The following is a 27,955-nucleotide window of genomic DNA, read 5'->3' as shown; positions in this document are numbered from 1 at the left end:
GGTCTAGGGCATCCAAGACTGGCAGCAGAGGAATCTGCTGTAAGATGTCAGGATCAACTATGGATGGCCTATTGAATAGGTTGAAAAAGGGTTCAGTCCAATGGTTTTTCTTTTAGCAGGCTTGATTCATTAGATGACAGCAGGAGGGAGCATCCTGATTTAGAAGGACCATATACTGCCTTTATGGTGCTGAAGAATTCTCTGATAGCATGGATGTCTGCATAGCGTTCCACCTGCTCAGCCTTTCTCTGCCATTGCTCATCCTGCATTTCTCGCAGTTCCATCTGTACTTTGGACTGCAGATGCTTAGACTTATCTTTCTTTGAGACAGATGATGGATCATTCTGCCAGTCTACATAGGCCTTGTTCTTGGCCTGGAGGGCTGCTGAAATGGTCTCATGGTTTTCATCAAACCAATCTTGATGCACCCGGGTTTTCAGTCTGAGTACACTTGTTGCAGTCTGTGTGATGACATCTTTAAACTGTGTCCACTTTTCAGAACAGGTTCCTACAAGCAGTAAATTGCTGGAGAGTTTTTCATTAAGTACATCTTGGAAAAGGTGGACTTGGCCTGGGTCTAGTCCTTGGTTGCTTACAATGTAGAGGGGCTACGTGCAGGTTGAGGACCAACTGGACCAGCCTGTGATCTGTCCAGCACTCAGCACTTTGCATGGCTTGGGTGATGGTGATGGTAAGGTTGCGCTGATGTACTATGATGTAGTCAAGTAGGTGCCAGTGTTTGGAACTGGGATGCATCCAGGTAGCTTTGTACTTGTTTGCAAGTCTGAACATCATGTTAGTGATATACAAGTTATGCTTGGCACATTTCCTAAGCATGGCGTGGGGCCACCCAGAATGATGAGTTTGTCACTGATGGGGGTTCGAATAATCTGGTCCAGGTCCTTGTAGAAACCTTCCCTGTCTTCGTCTGGATTCATGAGAGTTGGCGCGTAGGTGCTGACAATGGTGATATACCTGAAAATGGAATTTCACAATGAGTTCATTTATTCTAGTGGGTAGAGATATTCTTCAGCAGAGCAGTTTGATTGCAAAACCTACTCCATGTTCAGAGAGGGGTAGCACCTCTGGTGGAGGGGCCTGCCATGCCCTTTCTAGGGCTGCTCGTTCACTTTTAGTCCCCACCTGGCGCTCAGCTCTCACCTGTGGCTCTAAGTAGCTGTAACATGCACACCTTCGTAAACCTTCTCGGCAGAGAAGCCAAACCAGGTGAGGGTAGCCAACGGTCTTCGACTCTTGGTGAGATAGGGGATTTGTCTGTCCCAGCATGTGAAGTCTGGCCCTGGCAGATTGAGCAGAGGAGACTGATCAACAGTCCAACTGTCAAGAAGGCCTAGCAGGCCTTATGGAGCACTAAGAGCATGACAAGATACTTAGACGTCCTGGCCATCCACTGCAGCAGGAGAGGTCTCCAGCTGTAATGATTCTCTGTGCCACTGAATTAAGGTCTCTTATGCTGAGAGAGTGGGATTGCCCCTGTGCAATGGCTGTTCCACTTAAAGCTCCATCACACAGGTTTCTGTTGTGCAATTCATCTTCATCTACAACTCATCTGCAAATCATCTCAGTCCAAACCTAATTCGTTGAGGCCTGCGGCAATGGGGGAGTGGTGAATCAACAGGTGGAGATGACCACTGCCAGTTGTAGTCACAAACCTGCACATGGGTGGCCCTTAGGTCATTCACCTCAGTACCCAGGGGAGCAGAGATGTCTGGCAGCATCCAGGGCAACTGGGCAGCCCTTTTAGGATAGCACTGCCCACCTTTGCATGAGGGAGGGGGTTAGAAAAGGTACTCTAAACATTGCCTGCTCCATAGCATCTGGCTAGTTAACTATGGCTGCAGATCATCTCCTTAGCAGTTGAGCATCGAGAAAAACGAATCAAAGAAAACTCATTTTCAGAGCCTGGAATGTTCACACCTTGCTGGGTAGAGACAAGGTGTCAAGGCCTGAAAGATGAACAGCAGTCATAGCAGCCAAACTTCACTGTTATAGCATTGACGTTGCTGTACTCAGCGAGACTAGGCTGGCAGATGAAGGTTCATTACAGAAAGCAGCGAGTGGATATATGTTCTTTTGGAAAGGGAAACTACAGACTGACAACAGGACTCATTTACCCAGAGATATAGACATAAGTATCAGTTCAGTAAGTCTAGTTTCTGAACATTGTGCAATAATAGCTAGGTCGTACTTTGCAACAAACTTTAGGCAATAGGTAAGTCAACCAAAGAAAAGAAAAGAAGCAGGACTTATTCCAGGATTTAAGTCACTAATTACTTTAGAACATTGAAAGAGAATTGGAGCTATGTATTGGTTTGTTAATGAGACTAGACTACACCTTAAACTGCTGAATGATCATTCCTGTGATATTATGCAGCGAATAACAAAGATGGATTGTCCTGCTCCAGCATAAATTTCTCTAGTGAGAGCAGTAGTCTGTTATAATTACCTTCTGTATATCTCTCTCCCTCTCCCACTTTCTTTTGCACTTCCAGCAGGTATGGTTTGGATCCTCTTCAGGCAGGAAGGCAAAATTGCATTCACCTAATGATCCATTCTTGATCAGTGGATATATCTGATATCAAGCCAACCTTTCCTTGATCCCTAGATATTTAGAAAATTACTAAGGTTCTAGCAAATCAACAAGAAGGATTTTAAATACACCTTACACTGTGGTGGTATTTACTGTACTTGACATTCTATGTACATCTTGAACAATGAGTGGAGAAAGTTACTTTTTTGTATTATTTGTTTTAGCCATTGATTGAAATACGTGATACATCAGTTTATTTAGAAACTTAAATGCTGCTCACTGTACATTTTGTGACACACCTGCTCTCCATCACACTGTTTTGCTAGCTCTTTATACATCCAAACAAAACTGTATTCACTTTGTTGATAAGAGCTGAGAGCAGGATTAGTTTAGATTCTCACAGGAAAGCTGTGTGAAGACAAACAGGCAAATTTGCTCATCCATTAAGATCAAGATTTGCCATGGGTCATGAACTTCCCAGGTAATGTCATCAGGGGACCCAAAGGTGGGCTTTCTACTATGAGACTCCTGAAAATCTTACTTCTCAAGACTAGGAAAGCTTCTTCCTTTGGTTCTTCTGGAAGGGTTTGGGAAAGAGCTGGATATTGAATTGACTCATGAATAAGAAGTGTCAGGATGTATTTGTGGGAAGTCCAAATCCAGTGGCACTGGATCTTCAACACTTCATGATCTGCTGACCACAAGGAGGCAGTTGGGTCTGGATAGAAGGATTTATTTTGCACTTTGTCTATCACTCTGCCTCCTCTGTCTAAAAGATTGCTAATCTGAGGTTAGTTCCTTCTGCCTTTTCTTCCCTGGTACACACATACAAAACATTTGCTTTTTTTTTTTACTCTCCTACTAGTAGGATTTGCCTGTCCCTAAGTTGTACTTCCAGTAAAAAAAGTCTCTTTTCTGTTATACTTATAAAACCTGCTTTACTAGTCACTGCTCAAGTCAGATTCCCGCTCTCAGGAACATTCACATGCCCATATAGAACACTTCAACTTCTAATACTATAACTGTTGTATCTGTTAAAATCCTCCCTCTTTTATCTTAATGTGAATTATGGGGGGACCTGTCTGAGGCACTTTTGTAAACCACTTTTTTTGGCCTGGGCTCATGCCTCATTTATCTGATCATTGCCTTGATAATGGATCTTCCCTCTGTCATTCAAGGCCATGCTCTATACTCTCTACACTTTATGCCTTTGTGTCAACACTGCTTTGCGAGCTGCATTGGCTACCAGTTGGCTTCTGAGTGCAATTCAAGATGCTGATTGTTACCTATAAAGCCCTTTATGACATAGGGCTTGGTCATCTGAGGGACCACTGGTACATTCAGCAGAGTGGGTATGTTCGAGGTCCCCTTAATTAAATATTGCCATCTTGTGGGAGCGAGGAAGTGTACCTTCTCTGTCACTGCCTCTGCCCTCTGGAACAGCATCCCCCCAGAGATATGTATGCCACCCACTCTCTTGGGGTTCTGGAAGGCCATTAAGACTTGGCTCTGTTCCCAGCTTGGAGGTAGCATGCCTGTTGATCCCCTATTGTGATTACTGTGTTTTCGTTATTTTTATTGATATGGTTGTTTTTAGCCTGGGGTGCCTTGTCTTCTTTTATGTGTTTTTAACTTTTGAATTATGTGTTTGGATACTGTGAGCCACCCAGCGTCTTTTGGAGTGGGCGGCCATAATAAATGTAAATAATCATAATATGCCTATTTTTGGCTTTACTGTTTTAATCTGTCTATTGAATTGTCAAGCAGATGGTGCTCTGAGTCATATGAGTTGAAGCAGCATATAAGCCCTGGTAATATATAAATAAATAGTCAATCTAAAACTCTTTTGTAGTTAGAAAAACTAAGTTTTAATTGCATTAAATGAGAGTCAGATTCAACCAATTTTGAGGAATTGCAAAATACGTCAGGAGTATTTTTGACATTTGATCAGTCTGCAGAAAAATTAACACTTTTCTAATACCCATAGGGTCCACAAACACCCAGAGTTATCAAGTGGGAAAAGAGACTACAGTGTTTTTGTCTCTCTTCCATTTATGAATTAGAACCTCTTTCTCCTATGAGACAGGAGACATATTTTGTTCTTATTTACTAGAATGAGAAGAAGCAGGTTTGTATATTTATTAATAGCATGTTGATACATTTCTGATGTATCATTTATTTTTGCTGCGTGCTGGATTCTTAGGAAAATCAAAATTTATTTGAATTAATCCACTAAGGTGATATTTATATGTTTTTTAGATATATTATGTATGCAGGATCATTTTGACATTGTTAATATAATATTTGAGGTATCTAGCATGGATGTCTACTTTTTTAAGTAAAAGCATATAAATAGATTTTGGGATTTCAATTAAAAAGGCAGCAGCTGCAGCTCTCAAATGACTGAAATTAGGCTACTTTTTCAATACAAGAACAATCTTGTAAAATATTAACATCTGTTACAGATTTGGTGCACTGACACTCAACAATTCCTCAGTCTTTGAATAAGCCAACTTCATGTTCAACTACTTTGGTTTCAGATCCAGTCCAAATTTTTAAGAACATTCACCCTAGATTTATGGCTTGTCCAAGAAGTCTATGTAGCCTATTGCTTTTATCTCTGTCATTTTCCCTGTATGGAAATGTTGTAGGTGTGTTTGTCCAAATGAAGGATGAGAAAAAATATTTAAAGCAAACTGCTTTCCAGTTTCTGTTGTTTTGAAAAATTTATTGTGCTTACTCTTGAGGTCAAATTTGGAAAAATGCCAGCAAATATTTCTTTCCGATTTGAGGGATTCAACAAGGAATTAATGTATGTAAAACCCAGTTAATATACAGCTCTATGTGTATATGTGTGAGAGAGAAAACAAGAAATAGGTTTGGTTCACATATTCAGTATCAACATTTTGTTTTGGTTGTTCTTAAGTTCTTTCTTTCCTCACAAGGTTTTCCCCTTCCTTGATGTAGCAGTCATATATATTGCTATATCTGACTCAAGGAAATTCAAGTTTAGAGGAAACTGTAATTCAGGAAAACCAAATTTTGGGCTTGATGGTAACTAAGAAATACCTGAGCCTAATAGCAACTGAACCATAGCTGAGTACAGTGTGTGAAGTTGACTCATTCACTGTCTATGATAAATTCTGGCCCTGATTGTGCTAAATGTTTAGTGTACTCTGAAACTGCTTAGAGGACTGTGAGGGTTAAGCTGGAGTTATCCTGTTTCTGACTGCTATTAACATTTGAATGCTAAAAGGAAGAGTTGGCTGCAACTCTTCCTCACATATATTAGAATGTGGCCAGCTTCACATATGTATGTTTCAGACTGTCTCCTCTCCCTCCTTATAGTTGCATTGCCTTCAGTCTTATGGAAGAGGAATAAATGTTAATGGAATGGTTAATGGTTTCAATGTCATATGTTCTTGATTATTTGCAGTTTAGTATAATATAGGATATAGTGTTTATTAGTAAGTAGAAAATACTAAATCCAATAACTGTACATTTTGTTCATTGAATTAAAGTATCTAAATATAAGTCTGATATTATGTAGAAGCTTTATTATGATTCATTTTAAGGGTTCAATCATATAAATATTTATCAAGTCTAAAGAACGCCATAATTAGATCTAGGCAGCTGACTTATTGTAAAATCTCTTTCCAAAGCAAATGCAATTTTCATTAGAGCTTTATACACAGGGCATTCTGTTCTAATTAAAATGTTATGACAAGGACATTTAAATTCGACTGCATGGCTATATTTTATGCACGTCTGAACAACTGAAGTGTATTGGGCATGACATAATTGTTTCAAGGATTTTGTAGTTTGCTTGGTTGAAGTGCAAGAGTGCACTTGCTATCTTATGAAAAATTAAATGCTCAAGTACCATATGCCTTACAATTTGCTAGTGATTTCCTGGCCATAATCTACATTATATAAAGCATGGGGGATTTTAAAGATATGAACAATGTTCAGTTAATCTTATTATGTTTTAGCAAAATGCTAAAATAAAATGTTTTATTTATAGTTTAAAACTTATAAATTGTGGTTAAATTATTCCAAGTATTTTTCTTGTTTTAAACTGTACACTTTCTGTAAAAAGAATTGGTAATCATGAATGTAGTGTTAAATTTAGAAATATAACTAAAATAACATAAAATAACATACTAATTTTATTTTCACTTTGAATTTGCGATAGACTAAAGCTATATATAATATCCATTCTGACAGAGTTTTTCCACATTTATCTTTTCATACAAAATACAACTGAGGAGCTTCTAGCACAGATTAGAATGCAGTTTATACAATTTTTCTGCTAAACATTGCCATTCTGCTGGTCCATGATACTGGTTTTGATGGCTCATTGGTCTGATTAAACAGGATTTCTTTTATTTAAATATTTTCTTATAAATCAGATAGATGATAGATTTAAAATCAATATTTTCTCAGCATGAGTACATTCTCTTCAATTGTTCTAACAAAATACTGTTAACTACATACTACCCAAGAGCATAATGGTCATATAATCCACATGCAGTAGAATTTTTGCTCAGAGAAGGGAGAAGTTTTAGAATGGTAACTTAAGTAAAATGATGTTCTTGAAACCTAAGCTTGATTGGTCAGTAAAATTGGGTGGTAAATTGAATTTTGTAAGTGCTGAGAGTCAGTTGGCAAAATAGTATTTATAATGAAATGGAAAATGTCCAGGATTTTACTTACTAGAATCTTATATATTATTATTTGGGAACCAAAAATGTAGCATTGGAGGCACAAAATAAAAATACAAGATTTCACTGGTGATGTACACCATGATGTCTTCTGGATATTCAGCCCATTGAAGATTTGCTAGCTGTAAATTCAGTAGGAAGCATAATAATAATAACAATACATGGCTTATGTGATTCTGTGATGCCTAACTGCATAGTCAGATATATCTCAGATATACCCCACTCTATCCCCTTTTCCAAGGGTTTTACGTAGGAAAAAACTTATTTCAATTTAATGTGTTTGACAGATGAATTTGCTTCTTTTTAATACAAGTCTAAATTGGAACTTTTTACATATTTAATCTAATTTAAGCCAGGTTACCTAAATACCTTGGATTTATTTTTTTATTAAGTTTTAAAGTCCAATTTAAATGATAAATTGTATACATAAGGCAAGAAGCAAATCTCAGTAAAATCTCTTGAGCAGTGAATACAAGTTAAGAAACCATTTCCCACCAAATTGTACCTGAGTCTATTATTAGAAATAGTTTTGCATTGAATGGGTTTATTTACATTATTCCCTGTGTTTCAGCTGATGACATGTAACACTGAATGATCCAGTTAAAATTGTAAATGCTGAATATAAATTGAGCAGTTCAGTTCGGTATGAATGTGCTTTGATTTGTTTTGGACAACAAACAATGCTTTTATTGAGCTTGGTAGTTTTATTGCATACCTTTTTTCCCTTGTTCTTTGTATTTGTACAGTGTTTCTCACAACTACTGTGTAGTACATAGCTCAACAGCATAGATAGCTTGTTCAGCTTTGCGCTTTCTGTCTCTGACTACCAGGCACAATAACTTTAGTGTTGCAAGAGCCTACACACAGGCACTCGAAGGAACCTCTCTGGAATTGCAGTGGCGTCTGTTGAAATCTGCATGATAAGCAATTGCAAAAATGCCTTTTGGTTGCCAGGTCTCAAAAATGTCACATTATAGTTGCTTTTTAAATGCCATAAATAGCCAAATAGGGATGTAGGACTTGCTTGAAAATATAAGGCAGCATGCTGTGCCTCTTGACTTCTGCCAGTAGCGGACACTATTTCAGTTTTTCAACAAATCTTCAAAAGCCAGGAAGGCTAATTGCTCTGTTCTCAATTATTAATTCAAATCAAGCTACATGCCCCAAGTTTACTCTCTTGGATGCTTCCACCCAGTATTAGTATATCTTCCTGCTTTTCATCAATAATAATAATTAATAATATTAATATTTAATAGTACTAATTATTAAATTATTAACTATTAACTATTAATAAAATTATATTCACTCTTTGATGCAGAAGAAAGAACAAACCTTTTGAAATATTATCTTGCCTACTGTGTACTTTTGTTGCCCCAAAATATTTAAAATGTTAATATAATTGAATGCTCACATATTCTGTGCCATCTGGAAATATTAAAAATCATATGGTAACAAAGTAGTTATTTCTATTAGATTTTTTCTATCAGCATCTTATGCCCTATTTTCATTAAAATGTTGCTATACTTATTACTCTTTTTATTTTCATGTAGTTGGGGGTATCTCTTTTATTAAACTGACTTGAAAAAATGTTGGTTCTTTCATGTTCCCTGTAACCTCTGTAAATCATTCCAGTAACTTTTATTACCCTCTAATTGATTCAGATTTTATTGGGCTGTATGGTCCTGGCTGTGAGTACATCTGAAGCTTATATTTAATACAAGGAAAGAAGAAAATTAATGAACTGAGATAAGACTCAATAAATCACTACAACGTTATATTTTTTTCATTACAAATGTAACATTAGGCAGTAGTACATTGATGGCTAACAGTTCTGCTTTAAATCAGGGGGATGTTTCCTAAGTCTAATGTTTAAATCAGCAAAAATAAGAAGGAGGCTTATGCTAAGTATTAGGGTCTCCTCAGATAATTCAGTGCTAAGTAGTAAAAAACCTTGGTAATACTGCCACACAAAAGTGAAAGTAAGTGATTAACATTAGGCAAAATATAACAGAAATTAATTGAGTGGTTTGGTTAGTGCTGAGACATTCATCAGTTGTTGAACCAAAATATGGAGAAATGTCAGAGGTAAATCTTTAGGTTGGAGACAAGTTTATTAAAACTTTCTTTACTTGGAATCTTGGTTTTGTGGTTGCCAAATAATCTAATAGTCAAATGATACTTTGAGCTTGGATGTAGTATCAGGTTGTAGTGAAAAGAGCAGATAAGAATAAAAATGAAGATAAGGCAACAGAATGGGCCTAACAGGATCTTCATAGTTGCTAACATCACAAGAAATGGAAGAATATCAAAGGGGAAGGCAATACTTATCCAAGTCCTGTATGACTTGATGTGGTTTTGAAAAGGTACAGCTTTTTGTATTAATACCAGATTATAGCAATAACCAGAAATCTGCAGATACGTGCTGACTTTTCAGTGGTATCTGAGAATGTTGAAGTTTGTGGCTACCTTAGATAAAACAGTTCTAACTGTAATAATTTGTCATTTAGATAAGAGGATTCAACCTACAAATTCAATGCATTATTTTCCAGAGATGTTATATGATTTGCAAATAATAGTTGCCACAGTCTGTTCTTATTCTCAAAGACCTTCTGTCTACAATCCAATTGGTGTGCTTGTTTGTCCTTTTTTTTTATTCCTTGCACTGTTGTTTGTCTCAGTGCTTCATTCATCATTTCCCACTGTTATTTGTCCCTTTTTATGTTCTCTTTCTGACCAAGAAATATATCTTATACAAATTTCAGTGCTAAATTTTTCCACTGTGGAATTGTGTAAAGGCATTTAATTCAGAAAAGTACCTAGAGTTTTTAACTCCCTCATGCATTGGATTATTTTAACATGTGCTTTGCTTTTTAGGGAGACTGTTTATTTGGGTGGAAGGAGAGGTTCAAGGCCCAACAGTGACTCCTCCCCTCCCCTCCCCTCCCCTCCCCTCCCCTCCCCTCCCCTTTTAATCTGATAACTATGATTACCCAGCAATAATTCTAAAATATTTTAAAAGAATATTAATGGCTAACTTTTTTGGGTACATACAGGCCTGGTTCACACATCACAGTTTAACATAACTTGTACTAGCTTGACCAAGCCTGTTAAATGTTGGGCTATGTGGTCATATGGGCATAGGTCTCTAATTACTCCAATACTTTGTGAATTCAAAAAAGTTAGCATTTGGTACAGAGAGGTCTGAGAGGTGGTCTTTTGTTTCTTTTCACTAGGAACTAAGAGATAATGAAAATATATGTTGTATTTTGGTTTTGCCCTCTTAAGTTAGGAGTGACCCAAGTAGTTGATTTAAAAAAAAAGATTCCAGATTTACAAATTCTTATTATTCAGTGCTTTGGAGCATCACTGAATTTGCCAGTGAGTTTGTGAAACCTTAATTTCCTTTGAGAGTGTTAATTGGTGTCTAGGAGTTAAGCCACCTTTAAAAAATTTATCAATACTCAAAGTACAGTAAAATATTTTCATTCAAACATACTTTAAAAAAAAACTTGAATTAAAGAATATTGGGAACACCAGTGGTCATTTGGGACCACTGGTATACATTATGAGTTGCCAAAATTCACATTTCTAAGCCAGGAAATCATAACATATCTAGTGGAGTAGAATTTTTCATAGATTTCATCCAATTTTTTGGCTAATCATCTTTGATTTAAATTTTTATTTGTTAAGTGATTTTGTGTCAAATATATTTTGTAGTGAGCTTTAACTGTTCTGAATTTGCATTAATGGCCAAGTAGATACTTAAATATTTGTTATAGTATGATGCATTTAATTATTCATTTGTTTTGGTGGATTTATTATGAGAAACTTACAAAGTACTACTGACAGCAATATAATTGCTGATCCATTAAATATAATGTACTATTTGATAGTTAAGTACTTGGATAACAACCTATATATATTTTATTGCTTTTTAAGAAAAGTTTTAAGAGACATTGATGATTAAATACACACCAGTAGAATTTTAAGAATTACTGCTGATTTTTCATGTGTCCTACTTAAATTTCAGTTATCCAAATAAATGACTCCCCTCCTTTGGTTTTAATCTGAGCTTTCCTATGTGCTGGGTATAGACTCTGAAGCATTTACTCCCATTTGATTTATTTTCTAAAACAGCAAATTGAAACCAATAATGACAAATATGGAATAACTTTCTTTTGTATTAGTGTGTTTTAAATTAGATTCTCAAAATAAAATATATTTAGCATTACATGATATAAATATTTAATTAATTTATCCTGTTTTCTCCTAGAAAAAAGCAAAAGGACAGGTGCTGTTTGACAAAGTGTGTGAGCATCTTAACCTACTGGAAAGGGACTACTTTGGCTTGGTATTTCAAGACCACACAGATCAGAAGGTATGTACTAAATGATGTGTAAAAATAACTTCTAAAAGACTGGGAACCTTTGTAATATATGGAAATTTCTTACTGAACATTAAGTCTTCTGTTGTAGTCTAGAGCCACAGATTTCTGAGCAGAACAGGGGTAGCTGTAATGCTATCTTTAGTTGGCAAAATATTTTTAATAGATGTCATATTTTGAACTGAACAAATGCTGAATTGTCAGTAGCATTAGTTTTAGGTCCTAACTATATTCAGATGGGCCTTCAAATCATAATATGGAGAATTGGAAATAAGCATTGCTGAGCCTCAGACTTGTCTAGTCTTTCCTTCTCTTTTATCACTGTGTGTAACAACAAAATTAGAATCTTCTGTTTCTAGTAAACCATAATCATTTCCATTTGCTATGAATAGAAGAGGAGAGTGCAGTCAAACCTGGACCTTTCTGCTGTTCTTTCTTAGTCTTCCAAACCATGGATTATGATAGTCTGGATGATGGTCTAAATGCAGTCCCTGTCTCAATGCTGCAGAAGACAATATATAGGCAAGGAATTCTATTCCTGTATTCTTGGTACAGAAAACAACATAACCTTTGGCTAAATTTTCCCTTGTGTACTTCAGTTGTGGTTTTTGTTCTTTGTTTTTATTTGCATTGACTAGATGCTGTATGGCTGTAATCAGCTGAAAGGGAGACTGTTGAATGAAAGCATTTGAACTCTAGTTTTCACTTGTCTTTTAAAATTACATTTGAAATAGAACAACATCTTCATTGTTAGAACAATTAATTAGAGTGTAATAACAATTAGAGTGTAATACTCATTATTAATCTTGCTTTATGGGGGTGTACTGTGCATATGTTGGCATGTAGGGTCTGATAGATGAAGGAGTTTTAACACTGGGGGGAGAAAAGAACCAATTATTCATAAGGCAGACATATACAATTTTTTTTAACAGAAGGTAAGACATAAGAAATCTCCTTCATGTTTTCCTGAAGGATTGCAGTTCAAATTGGTTGTGGTAGTTTGTACATTAGAAAAGGAGGCAAGGATTGGATCTGAACAGTTCCAGCCCTGTAGTTTATACCACACAGGGAGTTGTATGCTTATGCTGGTCTGCCCCTACCACTGCTGTGTATGTCAAATGATATGATTCTATTCTTACTCATCAGTTTTTCTTTGACTGTAGCAGTGGTATGATAGAAAACTTCATTATCTCTTTGTCTCCTCAGAAGAGCTGAACTTAATTGTATTTATAACTTACTATTTTTTATTTCTTTGTCTTGTTTTTATTTTGGACTTTTATTTCTGTTTAATCTGTGTTATCTTTGCATGATATCACCTCAAGCTTACATCCTTAGAAGAAGTTGTCCCCAAAGAGACAGACATTTGCTCCATCTCCCTGTGTTATACATTCTCTCGGATGTTCACCCAATAAGTACTCAACATAATTACCCAAGATAATGTGCATTTCTCTTGGAATAAGGCAATTGATACCAAGGTTAAATCACAGATTACAGTGTTAACTGGCAGCTAGGTCTGTTTTTAGTACTTCAGGAGGTGATATATTATCCCAAACACTCTCCTGTGTTGAGGCACCTTGTAATATGTAGCAATGACACTCTCCTTAAATAGGAGGAAGCCTTCTGTCATAATGACAGTACCAGTACCTTCAGTTTTGGCGTCTATATTGGCACTGACAGCTAATCCAGAATTATAAACTAACGTTTGAGTTAAGTAACACATGATCCTGATCTGTCCAAACTAAGCAGGTCTTTCAATTCAGCAAATTTAGGATGAATAAGATAAAACATTTTCTGTCATCTGAGTAAAAAAGTCATTAAGACAGCTATATTAAACATCAGTCTATAGTAACTTCATTGATTCCAACATTTGTACCTGTGTACCTTTGAAACATTCACTTCCTCCTGCAGTATCTAAATTTTGCAATCAAAGTAACTAATGGCTAAGATTTCTTCACCATGTTTTGGCATTTTGTCTGATTTAAGATGACTTGGTAATTAATAATCTTATAAAACTGAAGTTTGGAAAGGGTATTTCTAAAATGGATACAGAAAATTTATCCCTATGCATATTATACACTTTAGGTCAGTTGCATCATGTTGCAGCTGACACATGATCAGTGTCTTTAGATTCCCACTGATAAATAGTAAATCTAGTTATGCTTTAGAGTGAAATTGCATGTAAAAGAATTTAATACTCTTTAATATAGAGCAGTCTTTTTTTTTCCATTTGCTTTTTCATGTGAGGCATATTTTATTTGATTTATACCATGCGTTTCTGCCCCATTAATTATTCAGGTCAGCTAACAATTTAAAAATAAAAACAGAATATAAAAAGTTAAAGACATAATTGTCCACAGTGCTAGAGGTAGGAACAAGGGGTGTGGGGTTAGAAGGCCTGGAACTACCACACTTTATCTTTAGTTTGCATGTTGATGTCTGTGTCCTCAGGGATAGAACTACACTATCACAAGGAGAGACCTGCCTCTCCAGCAGGAATCAACCACTGTGACTGGGCTGGGAGGCATACCCGAGTGTGAAGCAGGGAACCACAGAATTGTCCTAACCTGAAGTAAGAGGGCAATTTGGGTGGGATGTCTTAGAACACTGTTGGGAGGGTTCCTTAAAGCTGGAATACCCCTTGGTTGTTTAAGAAGGGTTGTTAGGAGGTCAAGTATTGTCAGCCTTACCAGGTAGACCAGACAGAAAACACAACCAGATAAGCTAATTCTACTTTATTGTAAAGCTACATTAACAAAATCTTGCAAGTCTGAAAGTACAGTTCTCCTGCCGTCTCCTTTACAACTTCAGAAACTAGGGAGGGTTCCTTCTGAGCCTCTTGTCCCACCCACTATCCAGCTGTGGGCTGTGCTGTGTCTTATCTGACTATTCCCTAGGCAGCATTTCTTCGCCACATCTCCCAAGGTCTTTTCCACATCCCATTCCATCTATTGAGAGAGTGATATGTCAGCTTGAGTAAAATACCAGATAGCTGGCTTCCAAGGGTGATAGGTTGCAGGTGATTGGGCAGAGTGAATTGTTGGTCAGTAACCTATGTGCAGGGAGATGTATCATTTTGGAGAGGGGGGTTGATGACCTTTGCTTTGCATTATTGATCGTAAACACCAAGTCTGTCTGCAATAAGACAATGCCATGCTCATCCACAATTCTATAACTGATAAGCAGATAAACTGGGATATGTATTACTGATATCCTGGTTGGGTGGCCCTTTTCAAGATCAACCTTCCTGGATTTTAGGTCCTTCAGCAAATTCAGTGTTAGGTTTGGGAGGGCAAATGGTATTAATCTGTGGAAACATTTTGGCTCTTACCAGGGCTTCTACCCTAGTGATGAAGTATGAATGCCTGTATGTTAACTTAGGCCAATGGGACAAATCTTCTTCATGTACCAGCCATGCTACTGCTTGGTAGGATCTCTTCCTGAATTCTTAGATTTAGTCTCAGGGCTGGTGTTGCTCTCCAGTCACTTGTTGGAGGATCTCAAGTTCTAGGCCACTGGGAAGGTTCAGGAATTCATAAGTGCTTATGAGTGGGGACTGCTTGTCCCAAAATGTTTAGATGGTCATATACTAGATCTTGTCTTCATCTCAGAGCAGATGGTTAATGATCTGGATATAAAGGGCATTAATTACCCTTAGCCTTTAGCTGTGGTCAGGTCATTTCCTGATTCAGATGGAACTGACTGTTAACTATGTTCTCCACGGGGCAAACTAATCTAATACAATAGACTGTCCCAAGCACATTATGGATCTAGAGAAATTTCAGCAGACACTTAGGGAATATCTCAACAGTTTGGCAGCCGGTTCTGTTGCTTATATGATGAACCACTGGGAACAGAAAGCCTTAATGCATTTGCTTCTAAATAGCCTCTTTTTCTTGTTATACCTGATTGGTTCCTTGGTGTGCTAAGGAGCTCCAGGAGACGAAGTGGCAGTAAACCTGACTATGGGTACAAGCTCAAGTTCAGGCCTACATTATGATGGTAACAGAAGCATTGATGAGCTGTTGACTGATTGCCTTGTTTAGGGTGACAACTCTCAGGTTGAGAGATCTCCCACTTGGTAACTTTGACAGTTTTACACAGCAGTTTGCTAGTAAAATGACTCAAATTTGCCAGGGGTTTGACTCTTCCTATGACAATCTACAGCAGGGGTCCTCAAACTTTTTAAACAGGTGGCCAGTTCACGGTCCCTCAGAATGTTGGGGGGCCAGACTATAGTTTGAAAAAAACATGAACGAATTCCTATGCACACAGAGGATCCCTCCCGTGGAGTATGAGGAGAGGAGGAGAGCTGCCGGACCCAGCATACCTGTCATGTAGAATAGTCTGGCTCTGCGATCTCCCTCCTCATGCATCACCTGCAGCTCCCGACACAGCCCTGACACTACTGCTTCTGACAGCGGCGGCCAATCAGGCGGGCGGGCCGGATAAATGACCCTGGCGGGCCGTACTTTGAGAACCCCTGATCTAGAGTCTATGCCAGTGACTGGGATAACATATTGTCATATTAGCTGGAATTCCTTTTGGTCTGTGGAGTCTTAGGAAGTAGATAGGACACTCTCTGGTTACCACGTACAAACAAGATTCATGTCCTTTCTGGCCAATTCATGAGACTGGAGGGAATGTGATATTTTGGAACTGGAGAGTGGTCAGTGCCTCACTTTGGAAGAGATATTGCCTACTGTCTTAAAGGAGGCTCTGACGCCCCTCCCCCCCCTTTAAGAGGTATACTTGACTACTATTGCCTGGTCTTCAGCCTTTCCTTTTGGGGAAAGATTGTTGAGAGAGTGGTAGGCAGCCAGCCACAGAGAACCCTAGAGAAACTTGATTATTTGGACTTCTTTTAGTCTGGGGTCAGATCTGAGCATGGGACAGAAAAACTTTGGTCGCTTGGTGGATGATTTTTGTCCGAACCTAGATAGGGGAAGTGCACCCTTCTGATCATGTTAGACCTCACAGCTGCCTTTGATAATATTGAGCTTCTGGACTACCTGCAGGAGTTGGGGATTGGGACAGTTGCAGGCAATTCCAGTTCCAGTGCAGGTTGTGGGGAACAGAGGTCAGCCTGGTAGCTACTCTCTTATTGAATGCTGCAGATCTTGGTCTTCTCTCTATTTTTCAGGATCAACATCAAACCATTGAGATTGGTTGCTTTGGAGTACAGTATCATCAGTATGTTTATAATACCCAGTTGTGTATCACCACCCTGTATTATGCCAGTGATGCTGTTGAAGTTTTATCCTGGTATCTGGGGACTCCTGAAAACCTGGATGGAAAGAAACAGGCTGAAGTTGAATCCAAGTAAAGCACGATTGCTAGGTGTACATTCATGTTTTCTGGCAGCTTTGGGGTTGATTTTCAGAGGGTAGCACTGCCCTCTGAGAGATCAGATATGTGATTTAGTGATCTTTCTGGATTCATGGCTACTGTTAGGTAGGCAGGTAGAGTCTATGGCAAAGAGGGGCTTTGCCTTTGTCCATGTATAGCTGGTGTACCTACCTGGACAGGAAGGACTTCACAACATTAACCTAATTCTACTTGATTGAACTATAGCAATTTGCCTTATGCCTTTAAAGACAACCTGAAGACTGTGGTTGGTTAGAATTAGAACTATTCCCAAGCATAGCCTCAATATGTTATGGGAAGGCTACCTAATTGGGCTATCTGAGGAAACAACCTTGGTGAAATATTGCAGGCCAAGCCCACTTAATTTATTTTAAGTCAAAGTAAACAAACTTTATTTAGTGATTGCTTTATATGATCAAAAGTATCTATTAAAGAACTGCACATTTAAAGAATATCCTGGATGCTTAACTAATGTCAAAGTATTGGTCTATACTTTCATTTTTAATTGTGGGAAGGAATTATTTCTTCTGGAAGAGAATTTGGAGGAAAGCTTCAAATCCTGTGGACTGTTTAGTGCTCCCCATTATAACTTTATTTGCTAACTTATTTATTTTATATGATAAAACTTTAATGGCTTCAATGAAGACTGTGTGAAGGGGTGCTGCTTTATTGTCTTCTAAAGGTAAATATGAAGTCATTTTAAACATGTATGAACATTGTGTGCTATTGATTAGAAAATATGTATTGAGGCGCTTTCTCTAATTACATGAATTTCCTCCCACACAGATTTTTCTAAACTATAGGGGTCCATAGCAAGTATGAACATTTTATTAGTATACTGAATGCAATCAAAAAAGTACACAAATTTGCCAGAAAAACTTGTGCTTCGAAGATTTTTCATCAGAAAAAAGTACTCTATACATGGATAACTAATTGTGAAAGCTAGATTTTCTAACAATGCTTTGTGAAGGATTAAGCGTATTTCATTATTCTAATTTTAACCGGAGTTCTGTGTGTACACATATATGACTAAGACTGGAACTGTTATTTTCATGAACTCCTAGCATAGAAAGAGCAGTATCTGTAGAAAAATAATTTAGAATTAGAAAAACAGTAGAGGGCAATCTAGTCTAAAAGGAAATTCTCTCCTGTTATGTGCATACTTGAAGAAGCAGTTAAAATATCCATTATGACCATCATAGCTAATATCTTAGAGAAAATTTTCTAGGAGAACTTGGAGTTCTTTGTGTTTTTCTTTACCTTTCTTTATGCCCTTTCTCTTGCTTATGAAAAGGCAGTGATTTGTGCAGGAGAAGGAGTTCGTTAACAAACATAGCTAGTTCCCTAGCAAACCTCAACTAGGGAGAAAGCTGCAGACAGGAAAATATGAGGCATATCTCATTTTCATTTTACAGTATTCAGTAAAACAGCAAATACCTTGCAACTATATGTAGATAATAACTTTACACTGTCAGTTATTATAGGCACAGGAAGCATCAGTTATTGAGTTTCCCATCTGGTTTGCAAAACTGTCCTCTCTTTTCTATCTTTGATGTGCATCTCCTGTCCTGAGGGAAAGGGGAAAAACTCATCTTTCTGATCAGCAGCTTATCCAAGATAAAAATTGTTTCCTACTCATACCTAAGGTCTCCACAGGAAGCAGGGGTGGGGTGGGGGGGACAAATGAAAAAGCATCAACGCAATGTTGCTTTCATGAAAATGAAAAGCTTAAATAAGTCAAAATGATGAAAGATTAGATCCTGTAGATGCCTCTGCCCCACAAGACTTTAAAATGGCCTCATTGGTCTGGATTATTTAAGGTCGTATTTCAAAGAAATATGTCTCTCCAAAAAAATTACAGTGAGAGAATTTGAACAATATAGTTAGCTATATGAATATTATCTTCCTAGCTTCAGTAGTATTTTATGATTGTCATATAGCAAACAGGTAATCTTTTACTTGTGCAGAATGAAAGAAAACTATTTTGAATACCTAGAACCTACCATTGATTAGTAGTGAGATAGATAGACAGGCAGACAGATAGATACACACACACTATAAAACCACAATGACCTATGCCTTATTTTAATAGTGATGAATGTGTTTTGCCAGGTATACTTTCATTGAAAGCACTAGTTAAAATCCACTTATTTTTAAGAAAATTGGACAACTTTTTAATGAATGAAGAAATGAATGCAAAAGAAAGGGAAAAAAATATTTGATTGAATCCAATTTAAATAATGATCTCTTTGGGAGCCCTCCTGGATTCTCAGATACTGCTCAGTGAGCAAATGGCAGCAATGGTCAGGAAGGCCTTTGAACAAATCCATCTTCTGTGCCAATTGCATCCTTGGGAGGCCCTTCTCACAGTCACTCATGCCTTAATCACCTTATGCTTGGATTCCTGTGAAATGTTCTACATGGGGCTTCCCTTGAAGCCACTTAGTAGCCACAACTGATACAGAATGTGGCCACATAAGTAGTTAACGAGTGTTCCTCATTTTGTCTATGTAACATCTCTGCTCTACAAGCTGCACAGGGTACCAACTGGCTTCTGGGTGCAATTCAACATATTGATTGTCTTCTATTGAGCAACACATGTCTTAGGATCTGGTTACCTACAGGACAGTCTTTCTCCTCTCATCTCTCCCTGTTCAGTAAAATCTGGAAGGGTTGGCACATTTCACATCTCAGTTATAAAGCATTGTCATCTTATGGGACCTAGGCAACATACCTTCTCTATAGCAGTACTGCAGAGAACAGCATTTCCCCAGAGTTTCATATGACCCCAATGCTGTTGGGCTTTTGTAAAGCTGTAGAAATGTGGCTGTTCCAGTGGAGATAGGAAAGAATAAGGTCAGGTTCAGGGATTTACTCCCTGGCGGTTTATTCCTGATTGTTAATAATAGCTTTCTATCTAATAATAGTTGGCTATCTTCCAGGATGTGTGGTTGTCTTTTATTATCAGTTTTTGTATTTTATTACTTCTGTAGATGTTTTAACCCTAACATGTAAGCTGCTCAAACTTACTCCAGTGGTTGTGGCAGTTTAGAAACTGATAGATGAAAAAATCTCGGAGTATTACATACTGATTTTGAATGAATCAACAATAGTTACACTGTAAGACACAAATTAAATACTCTCTTTCTCACTATATGTCACTTCTTTTTTTTAGAATTGGCTTGATTCTTCAAAGGAAATCAAGAAGCAAATTCACAGTAAGTGCTTCAATCTTTATGTTTGCTTTTAAATTAATCATTTAGTGGACAATCTGTGGACAAAAACTTGTTAATCTGATTTCTGAGCAGTACATTTCTGCTGACTTAGATTAGTTGCATGCTAAAAATTGAATTCATCCCATTTTTCTGCAGTAGATTGGACTTCTGATGTAATATGGTAGTGATTGAATGTACATGAAAAGGGGCATACATGCAAACAGTATAGATGAGGTATGGCCATTTATAATATATAGTAATTTGTTGAAAACACATTATGTGAAGAGCATCATATATGTACATACTATCAAATAAAAAAATATGCTATAGCAACAGTGAAGTTATCACTAGTTTATATTATTTATTTATCTACTTTATACTTTGTTTTCTTCTCCAGTGAGCACTCAAGGCATCTAATAAAATGTATAAACAAAAGCAGAATATAAAAATGTAAAAACACAGATTAAAATTAACAATAAAATAAGCAGCCAAGTTTTCATTATTTTCCTGAAGGCCAGGAGGGAGGAGGGGAGTGTTTGTTGGGAAGAGGGATATTATTCCATAGAAGGTGGGTGGTGACTGAGAAGGTATGTTTCCATGAAGTTGGCAGATTCTGATTGAGGGAATGAGTAAAGAGTAAATCTTATTGGGGGCAGGGGTATAGCTACCCAACCTGAAACATATAGAGCCTTAAAGGTGACAATTAGCACCTTGAATTTAAATTTATATGGCAATCCAATTCATACAAAAGTGTCTCCAGGCAACTTACCTGTGGCTAAAAATAATAAAAGATCCATAACAACATATAAAATCTTCACAGTATTGCATAACTGAGGCAACCATAATATATTCCATTTCTCCCTGGGTATTTCTACTCATCCTATCCAATCCGGTAGGAAGGCCATTCTCTGGATACTGTTGGCTAAGAAGCGTCAGCTGGCAGGGCCCAGAAGAAGAGTCTTTTCTGCTGTGGCATCTGCCCTCTGGAACATCATCCCTCCAGAGATCAGACTGGCCCCAACCCTGCTGGCCCTTGTAAGGTCTTAAAGACCTGGTTCTGTGCTCGAGCCTGGAACCCTGGGTGTGAGAAGGAGCCCATCTCCTAGTTGTTTTAATGGCTGTTTTTGATTTACTTTCCCAGATGCTTTGTGTGTTTTTTCTATATGTATTGTTTTTATTTACTTTAATAATGTTGTGCCCAGAGTCATTTATTTGAGATGAGTGGCCATATAAATCAAATAAATTCCAATTCAAAATCATTGTAGGGCAAACTTATCCAGTATTCTGGCCCAGTGTGTCAATCTTTCAAGGTTGTCCAGGTCAAGAAACTCTAGGGAGGTTGCTTTATTGTTGTAGGGCATATTAGTGGAATCTGGAAGTCCTGTCCAAATTTCTCTTTCTTCTATTCTATATACTAAATAAATCAAGGTGAGGCTCTTTTTCACTCTCCTTTCTATCTCTACACTATGTAATCTCTTCTCCAAGTCTGTCCTTAATGACTTGCTCTTTCCTTCCCCCACTTAATGGCTCTCTTATACTTTCCCCAAAGTCAGCTTTAAATTCCTTTATGAATGCCCAGAGGAACAGCCAGGTTTTCAAGCTTTTATGAAAGGCCAATATAGTTGGAGTCATCTGGATGTTGCAAATGTGCTGTTCCAAAGTATAAGTGTTACAACATAGAAAGCATTCTTCCTAGGTCCTGCCAACTGGCAGCCAATGCAGCTCTTGGAATAGAAGTGGTATACTTAAGCCTTTGAATTCTGGACCAGTTGTAGCTTCCAAATACTTTTCAAGGGTAACCCCTATAGAGTGCCTTGCAGTAGATTGATAGGGAGGTGAATAAACCCAAGTGACAATAATACTTCCTGTTCCAGGAAAGGTTGCAGTTGGCACACAAAATGGAAGAATAGCCCTCTTTGCCACAGCTGCCACCTGCTCCTTGAGCAAGAGCTGTGAATCCAAGAGGAACCCCCATATTGCTTACAAGTTCTGTTTTGTTCAGAACTAGTGATGGAATCTCACTGGAATTATTACCTGCATTTAATTTGTTCATCAGTGACTGTATAGTACAAAGAGAAATAATACCTTTTCAAATACAGTTGTTTCATGTTTGCATTCATATCCCTTATTGTCACACTATCTCTTTTTAAAATAATTATTGGCTTTACATGGAAGTCCAGCAATCCCTTGCTAAATCAACCTAACAGATAAGTGATCATGAATATGAAAATAATATTGGAGGAATAGAAGATGTGTGCTTCTGTGTATACAGAAAATATGTATGCATTAACATGCAAAATTTTTATTTATCTTAATGGCCACAACAAGGCATTGTACACAATGTCAGAAGTGGTAAAGAAAATGTGCATTCATTTGACAGTGAAGGGACAATCTCTGCAGTAACATTTTTGATACGTAGGGAACCTTCCTCTTATGCTATTTTTTCTAATTGATATGATAAGGGCCTACCTGAGTTAATACTATCTAATCCTTCCTTAAATAAAGGCTAGATAAATGCTGATAAATACTACACACCTCTTAATGGGCTTTTCCAGTGAGTCTTTCTCAGTTTTTGTTTGTTTGTTTTTTACTGGCTAAATATCAGAAACAGATGTCTCTCTTCTATGCCTTAAGGCTTAGATTGCATACTCAACTTTGTCAAACCTTCTGATGTAATGTTGTATTTTAAATAAGACTTGTAATAAAGCTCCAAGTTAACAAAGCATCTTAAGATCTGGTGAACTTTCCAAATCCTCTGTTAGAGAAGTTCCTAGAAAATCAGGCTTTTGGAAAGTGAACAGATGCAAATACTTTACCAGTCTGGCACAATACTCCAAAAGCTCATTTGGTAAAACTGCATAATCTAATCTGGTATTAGTGCAATGTCTGTTAGCCCTATTTTGATTTTTTTACAATTTCAAGCATGAATCTTTGAATGTTAATGGGGTAAAAGCCAGTTTTGGTTTTTTTTCTGATCACTTTCACTTTAATATTTTATTGTTTTATTGTCTTATTGTTGTATTCGTCTGGATAGTGCTGATATCCAAAGCAATGATTTCAACAGACCTTTTTGTAGTCCATCTCTCCATCTTGTAGGAAGTCAGCCAAGTGGTAGGGCCACCACAATGTTATTTTTTGTGTCCATCTATTGTCAGGTAAACATACATTGTGTCCTGCTATGTATTTATATTTCCATTTTAGTGCTATTGCTATGACATCTTTGAAATTAGTTGTTACATTTCCTCATTTCTGATTCAGTGTTTGTGAGCGAGATCTGTTGTTATTGTTTTGGTAGTGAGTTATTGGAAATGTAACAAATAAATCCCCCACTATTCTTTATTTTATTTTGTTTTCTTGATTTGATACAATGGGTTTTGGTCTCTAAACACTGAAATAATTAGTTGTTATAACTCTGAAGAACTAGGAATATTGGAAGCAGTAGTATCCTCTGGTAACCATGTTTGACAATAGTATTGGATACTAGCAGTGGGGATAATGATGAGTGCAAGCAGCCACATTTGCCATTTTGCTGAACGTTTGTAGTTCACTGATCTTTTCAAGATGAGGGTTGTAGGAATATGAGTAGCTGAGAAAAGAAAGGGAATATAAAGGGGGAGGGGCTTATCATTCCCCATTCTCCAAGAAGATCTTTCTCTCTGTCTTAGACAGAATGCTATGTATTTTTATTTTTATTATCTTTCATAACCTATTACTGGCACTAGTTATTGGCACCTACTTGATTTTTCTTAAGGGAAAGAAAGAACCATGAACCCTTTTGTGTTTCTTACAATAGATGTATCGAATGTATAAGTATGTGTGTATTTGTCTTCTTTTTTAAAAAATAAGTTTATTGAGAATTTCTAATTGAGAAATGTATGTATATGACAACTTAAAGCATGTGATGAAGTGAATAGGCTTAAATTAGGAAGTGTTTTGTGCAAATATGAGTTGAAGCTCAGTTCCTGAATACAGTAAGAGTAGCATATGATGGTAGTAAAGCATGCTTGAGAATAAATGGAATGCTCAGTGATTGTACACCCTTGTATTATTTCCTGCTCAGTTTTACTGATGTCCCTTTAATTGTTTAATGTGTTTAAGAATAAATGCATAAGGAATGTTTTTAGTGATGACAGAATCGTTTTAATTGGGGACATGAATGTACATGTGCTTTGGTATGCAGGTGATGCTATATTGTTGGCTGAAAACCCAAATAATTCCCAGCAAATGTTATGATGTAGGGATTATATGATGCAGTGAGGAGTATGGATCTAAAAATTAATGCTTCAAAGGCCAAGGTAAATGGAGAAAATACAACAAACAGTTTAAAAAGCTAGAGCAAGTAGATAAATTTGTATATTTTGCTCAAATGTTTACTAAAAATGGGAAACTGGGTCGAGACATTTTAAGATATGCAAGTGCTGGTAGAAAGATAGTGGGTTGTGAATATTTGTCAAAAGAAAGTAAATGGGCGGCATACAAATTTAATAAATAAATAATATATTATACTATTGTATGTATAATAGTATGCTTCTGTTCACTTTTTTATATGGAAATGAGAGTTGAGTGTGTCAGAAGAAACATAAACGTTTAATTCTGTGGGAATGGGTTACCTAAGAAATATATGTGATAAGACAAGAAGTGGAATCAGGAATTAATGAGTGCTAAATGAATGTAGATTGAATACAAAAGTGAGCCACTAGGATAAAAAAAGTATATGGGTAGTCCTTGTATAGTGACCACAATTGGACCAGCAACTCAATCATTAAGCAAAGCCATCACTAAGTGAAACCACATCTGTGTTTATGATCTTACTTCAGCTTTCCTTTGCTTTACAGACCTGCAAAAGTTGTAAATGTGAGGATTGGTCATAAAATTACTTTTTCATCACTGTCATAACTATGAACAGTTGCTAAATGAGGCAGTCACTAAATGAGAAATACCTGTATGGAGATGGTTGGTCATACAGAGAGAATGAATGAGGATTGGATTGAGTAGAAAAACTATACATGAAAAAGTGAGAGAGTTGTAATTGGATACATTTGTGGGAATTTTCAAAAAAGAAATAGAAGTTTAAAGAAAAAGTGTAGGTGGTGGTGTATACTGTTCATATGGTGGAAGCAAGGAAGACTTGCAAAGATAGGTATAGAGAGTTATTAGTAAGGATGTAAAGGTAATGATATAGCGATGTTGATGTAAACTATACAGGTAGTCCTTGGTCAACAGCCATTTGTTAGCGACTGTTCAAAATTATGACAGTACTGAATGAGGAGACTTACAGTCAGTCCTCGAAGTTGTGGCTGTCAGTGTCCCTGTGGTCATATGATCACGATTCAGGCACTTGCCAACCAGCTCGCAGTTATGATGATCGCAGCGTCCCATGGCCATGGGATCCCCATTTGGGACCTTCATTGCTGGCTTCTGACAAGCAAATCAATGGGGAAGCTGGCAGGAGGTCACAAATGGTGATCACATGATGTTGTGCCTAATGACTGTGCAGGATTCACCTAACAACCACAACTGGAACTGCTGTCGTAAATCGGTGTTGTCATGTGATGTCACACTTTATGACCACTTTGTTTAGTGACAGAGTTCCTGGTCCCAATTGCCATCATTAACTGAGGACTACCTGTATTTACCTATGCTTCTTTTTCTTGTCTCATGCCTTTAGTCTCTTTAGTTTTTTATTTCTGAAAGGGAATAGCATGAGTATGCATGCGTATAATCAAGCGAGTAACCCAGATTCTGCAGTTATGCAAATTTGCATATTGTTTGTACAAAAAGTAGGAGGCCACTGGCCTATAAAATTCTTACTGTCTGCCATACTCTCAGGCCAAAGTATTTCATCATTCATGTTACTGGCAAGAGATTTTTCTTCCCCTTTGTAACTCTTGTGATTGGAATTTACTTACCAAGTTGCCTTGCATTTAGCTAAATCCATTTCTTTCATTTTGGTATGTTTTAGTTTTTTTTTTTATTGTGAGCACCTTGTGAGGGTTGTGAGGGCTTACAAGGTGCTACACAGACAAATAAACAATATGTACAGTGACCCTTGTTGTCCATGGTTTTTGGCACAGTTTTGTATATTTATGCATGTGGAAGATGAAAGGGCTTTTGTGCATGTTTATAGTACTCATTTCACTGTCTCATTATCCACTGTTGTTCAGCTGGAACCGAAGCCCTGCAAATGAGTGCCACCTGTACAGTCTGTTTTAATGATTTGCTTGTATAGCAGCTCAGCAGTTTTAACAACTCATTGTTCCGAAGCTACTCTGTTGATTATCAACAGAGTAGGTTAAGACAGACCAGTCAAATATTTTTAAAGTATTTGCATTATAAGAACAAATATAATCATCATCAACAGGTTTTATATTTTGTTATTTACAAAGAACAGTTATATTTTTTTACAAATGGAAATGAATTATTTGTAATATTTTTGTTGTCCTTCTCTCAAGCGTCAAATGACTTAACTGTATTTTTTTTTCCTTCTTGATACTTAAGTTATTACACTAAAATCACAGATTGCAGTCTTTATGTATAATGGGTAATATCTTCTAACAATCTCCCTTTATTATTATATTTTGCTTAGTATATTTTATTCCTCTTTTATTAACATATGAAACCTATATAAAATGTAGAAAAATAAAAATTGTATTTTAAAAATCAAATCTACACTGAATTAAAAGCAGTTGATATAAACACACACACACAAACACACACACACATATTAAAAAGATGGAGAGATGAAAGGAAGTGGAAATTGGCTTTCTTTAATCACAAGCAATGGTTTTTCATTTCTGATGATGTGTCATGTTCTGTTTTAGAGATGGCCCCCAATTAGAGCAGATATTTTGTCTTAGTTACTACAGGATTAAAATGCTCTCCCATGTGCCTTTGTTTATAGAAGGCACCATAATAAAATTAAAAGATGAAGTTGTTACTTGGGATCTTTATAATTAAATTCAACCATTGACATATAATACTGGTCAGTTGAATTTATGTATAGGCAGTCCTCACTTAACAACCATTCATTTAACAACCATTCCAAGTTACAATGGCACTAAAAAGTGACTTATGACTGGTGCCTGAAGTTATGAGTGTCATAGCACCACCGCAGTCATGTGATTGCAGTTCAGGCATTTACGACAGTTGAGCATCCCAGGTTCACATGATCACCATTTGCAACCTTCCCAGCCTGCTTCCAGCAAGCAAAATCAGTGGGAAATCACGTGATTCACTTAACGGCCACATGATTCACTTAACTACTGTGGTGATTTGCTTAATGATCACCACAAAAAAGGTAGTAAAATTGTGTCTGGTCATGTGATGATTCGCTTAATGAACTCATTGGTCCCAATTGTCCCTAACTATACTCAAATATATGCTACTTTATGCATTTTTATTTCACAAGTTTAAAGTTGTCTCTTTTCTTATTTATTATAATTACATAGAATGCTTATTTCTTGTACTGTAACTATTTACTTGTACTAATAATATTTAGAAGCCCTATGTGGTGCTTGACCTGTACTACAGGTACTCCTTGTTTAGCAACTGCACACAGTTACAGTGATTATGAAAAAGTAACTTTATGACAGATCCTCACATTTACAACCTTCACAGGTCTGTAAAGCAAAGGAAAGCTGAAGTAAGGTCATAAGCATACTCGCGGTTTCACTTAATGACCACTTCACTTAATAATCGAGTTGCTGGTCTCAATTGT

The 27,955-nt window shown here is 37.0% G+C and overlaps 1 protein-coding gene across 4 annotated transcripts in view; it reads left to right on the top strand.

Moving 5' to 3' along the window:
- Positions 1-27,955, top strand: part of EPB41L2 (erythrocyte membrane protein band 4.1 like 2) — a 103,964-nt gene that overhangs the window by 32,275 nt on the left and 43,734 nt on the right. For all 4 annotated transcript variants that reach the window (XM_007422031.4, XM_088140760.1, XM_007422029.4 and 1 more), the window contains exons 4-5: positions 11,549-11,653; positions 20,199-20,241. In XM_007422031.4, coding sequence (XP_007422093.1) covers positions 11,549-11,653; positions 20,199-20,241 — 148 coding nt within the window. The remainder of the gene's footprint in view (positions 1-11,548; positions 11,654-20,198; positions 20,242-27,955) is intronic.

Source organism: Python bivittatus, unplaced genomic scaffold, assembly GCF_059951505.1.
Source record: "Python bivittatus isolate LINGU-HERP-01145 unplaced genomic scaffold, Pbiv_v1 ctg000020_np1212, whole genome shotgun sequence".
In the NCBI taxonomy this organism is placed as follows: domain Eukaryota; kingdom Metazoa; phylum Chordata; class Lepidosauria; order Squamata; family Pythonidae; genus Python; species Python bivittatus.
Note: the sequence above shows the minus strand (reverse complement) of the source record. Positions and strands in the feature narration are given on the sequence as shown.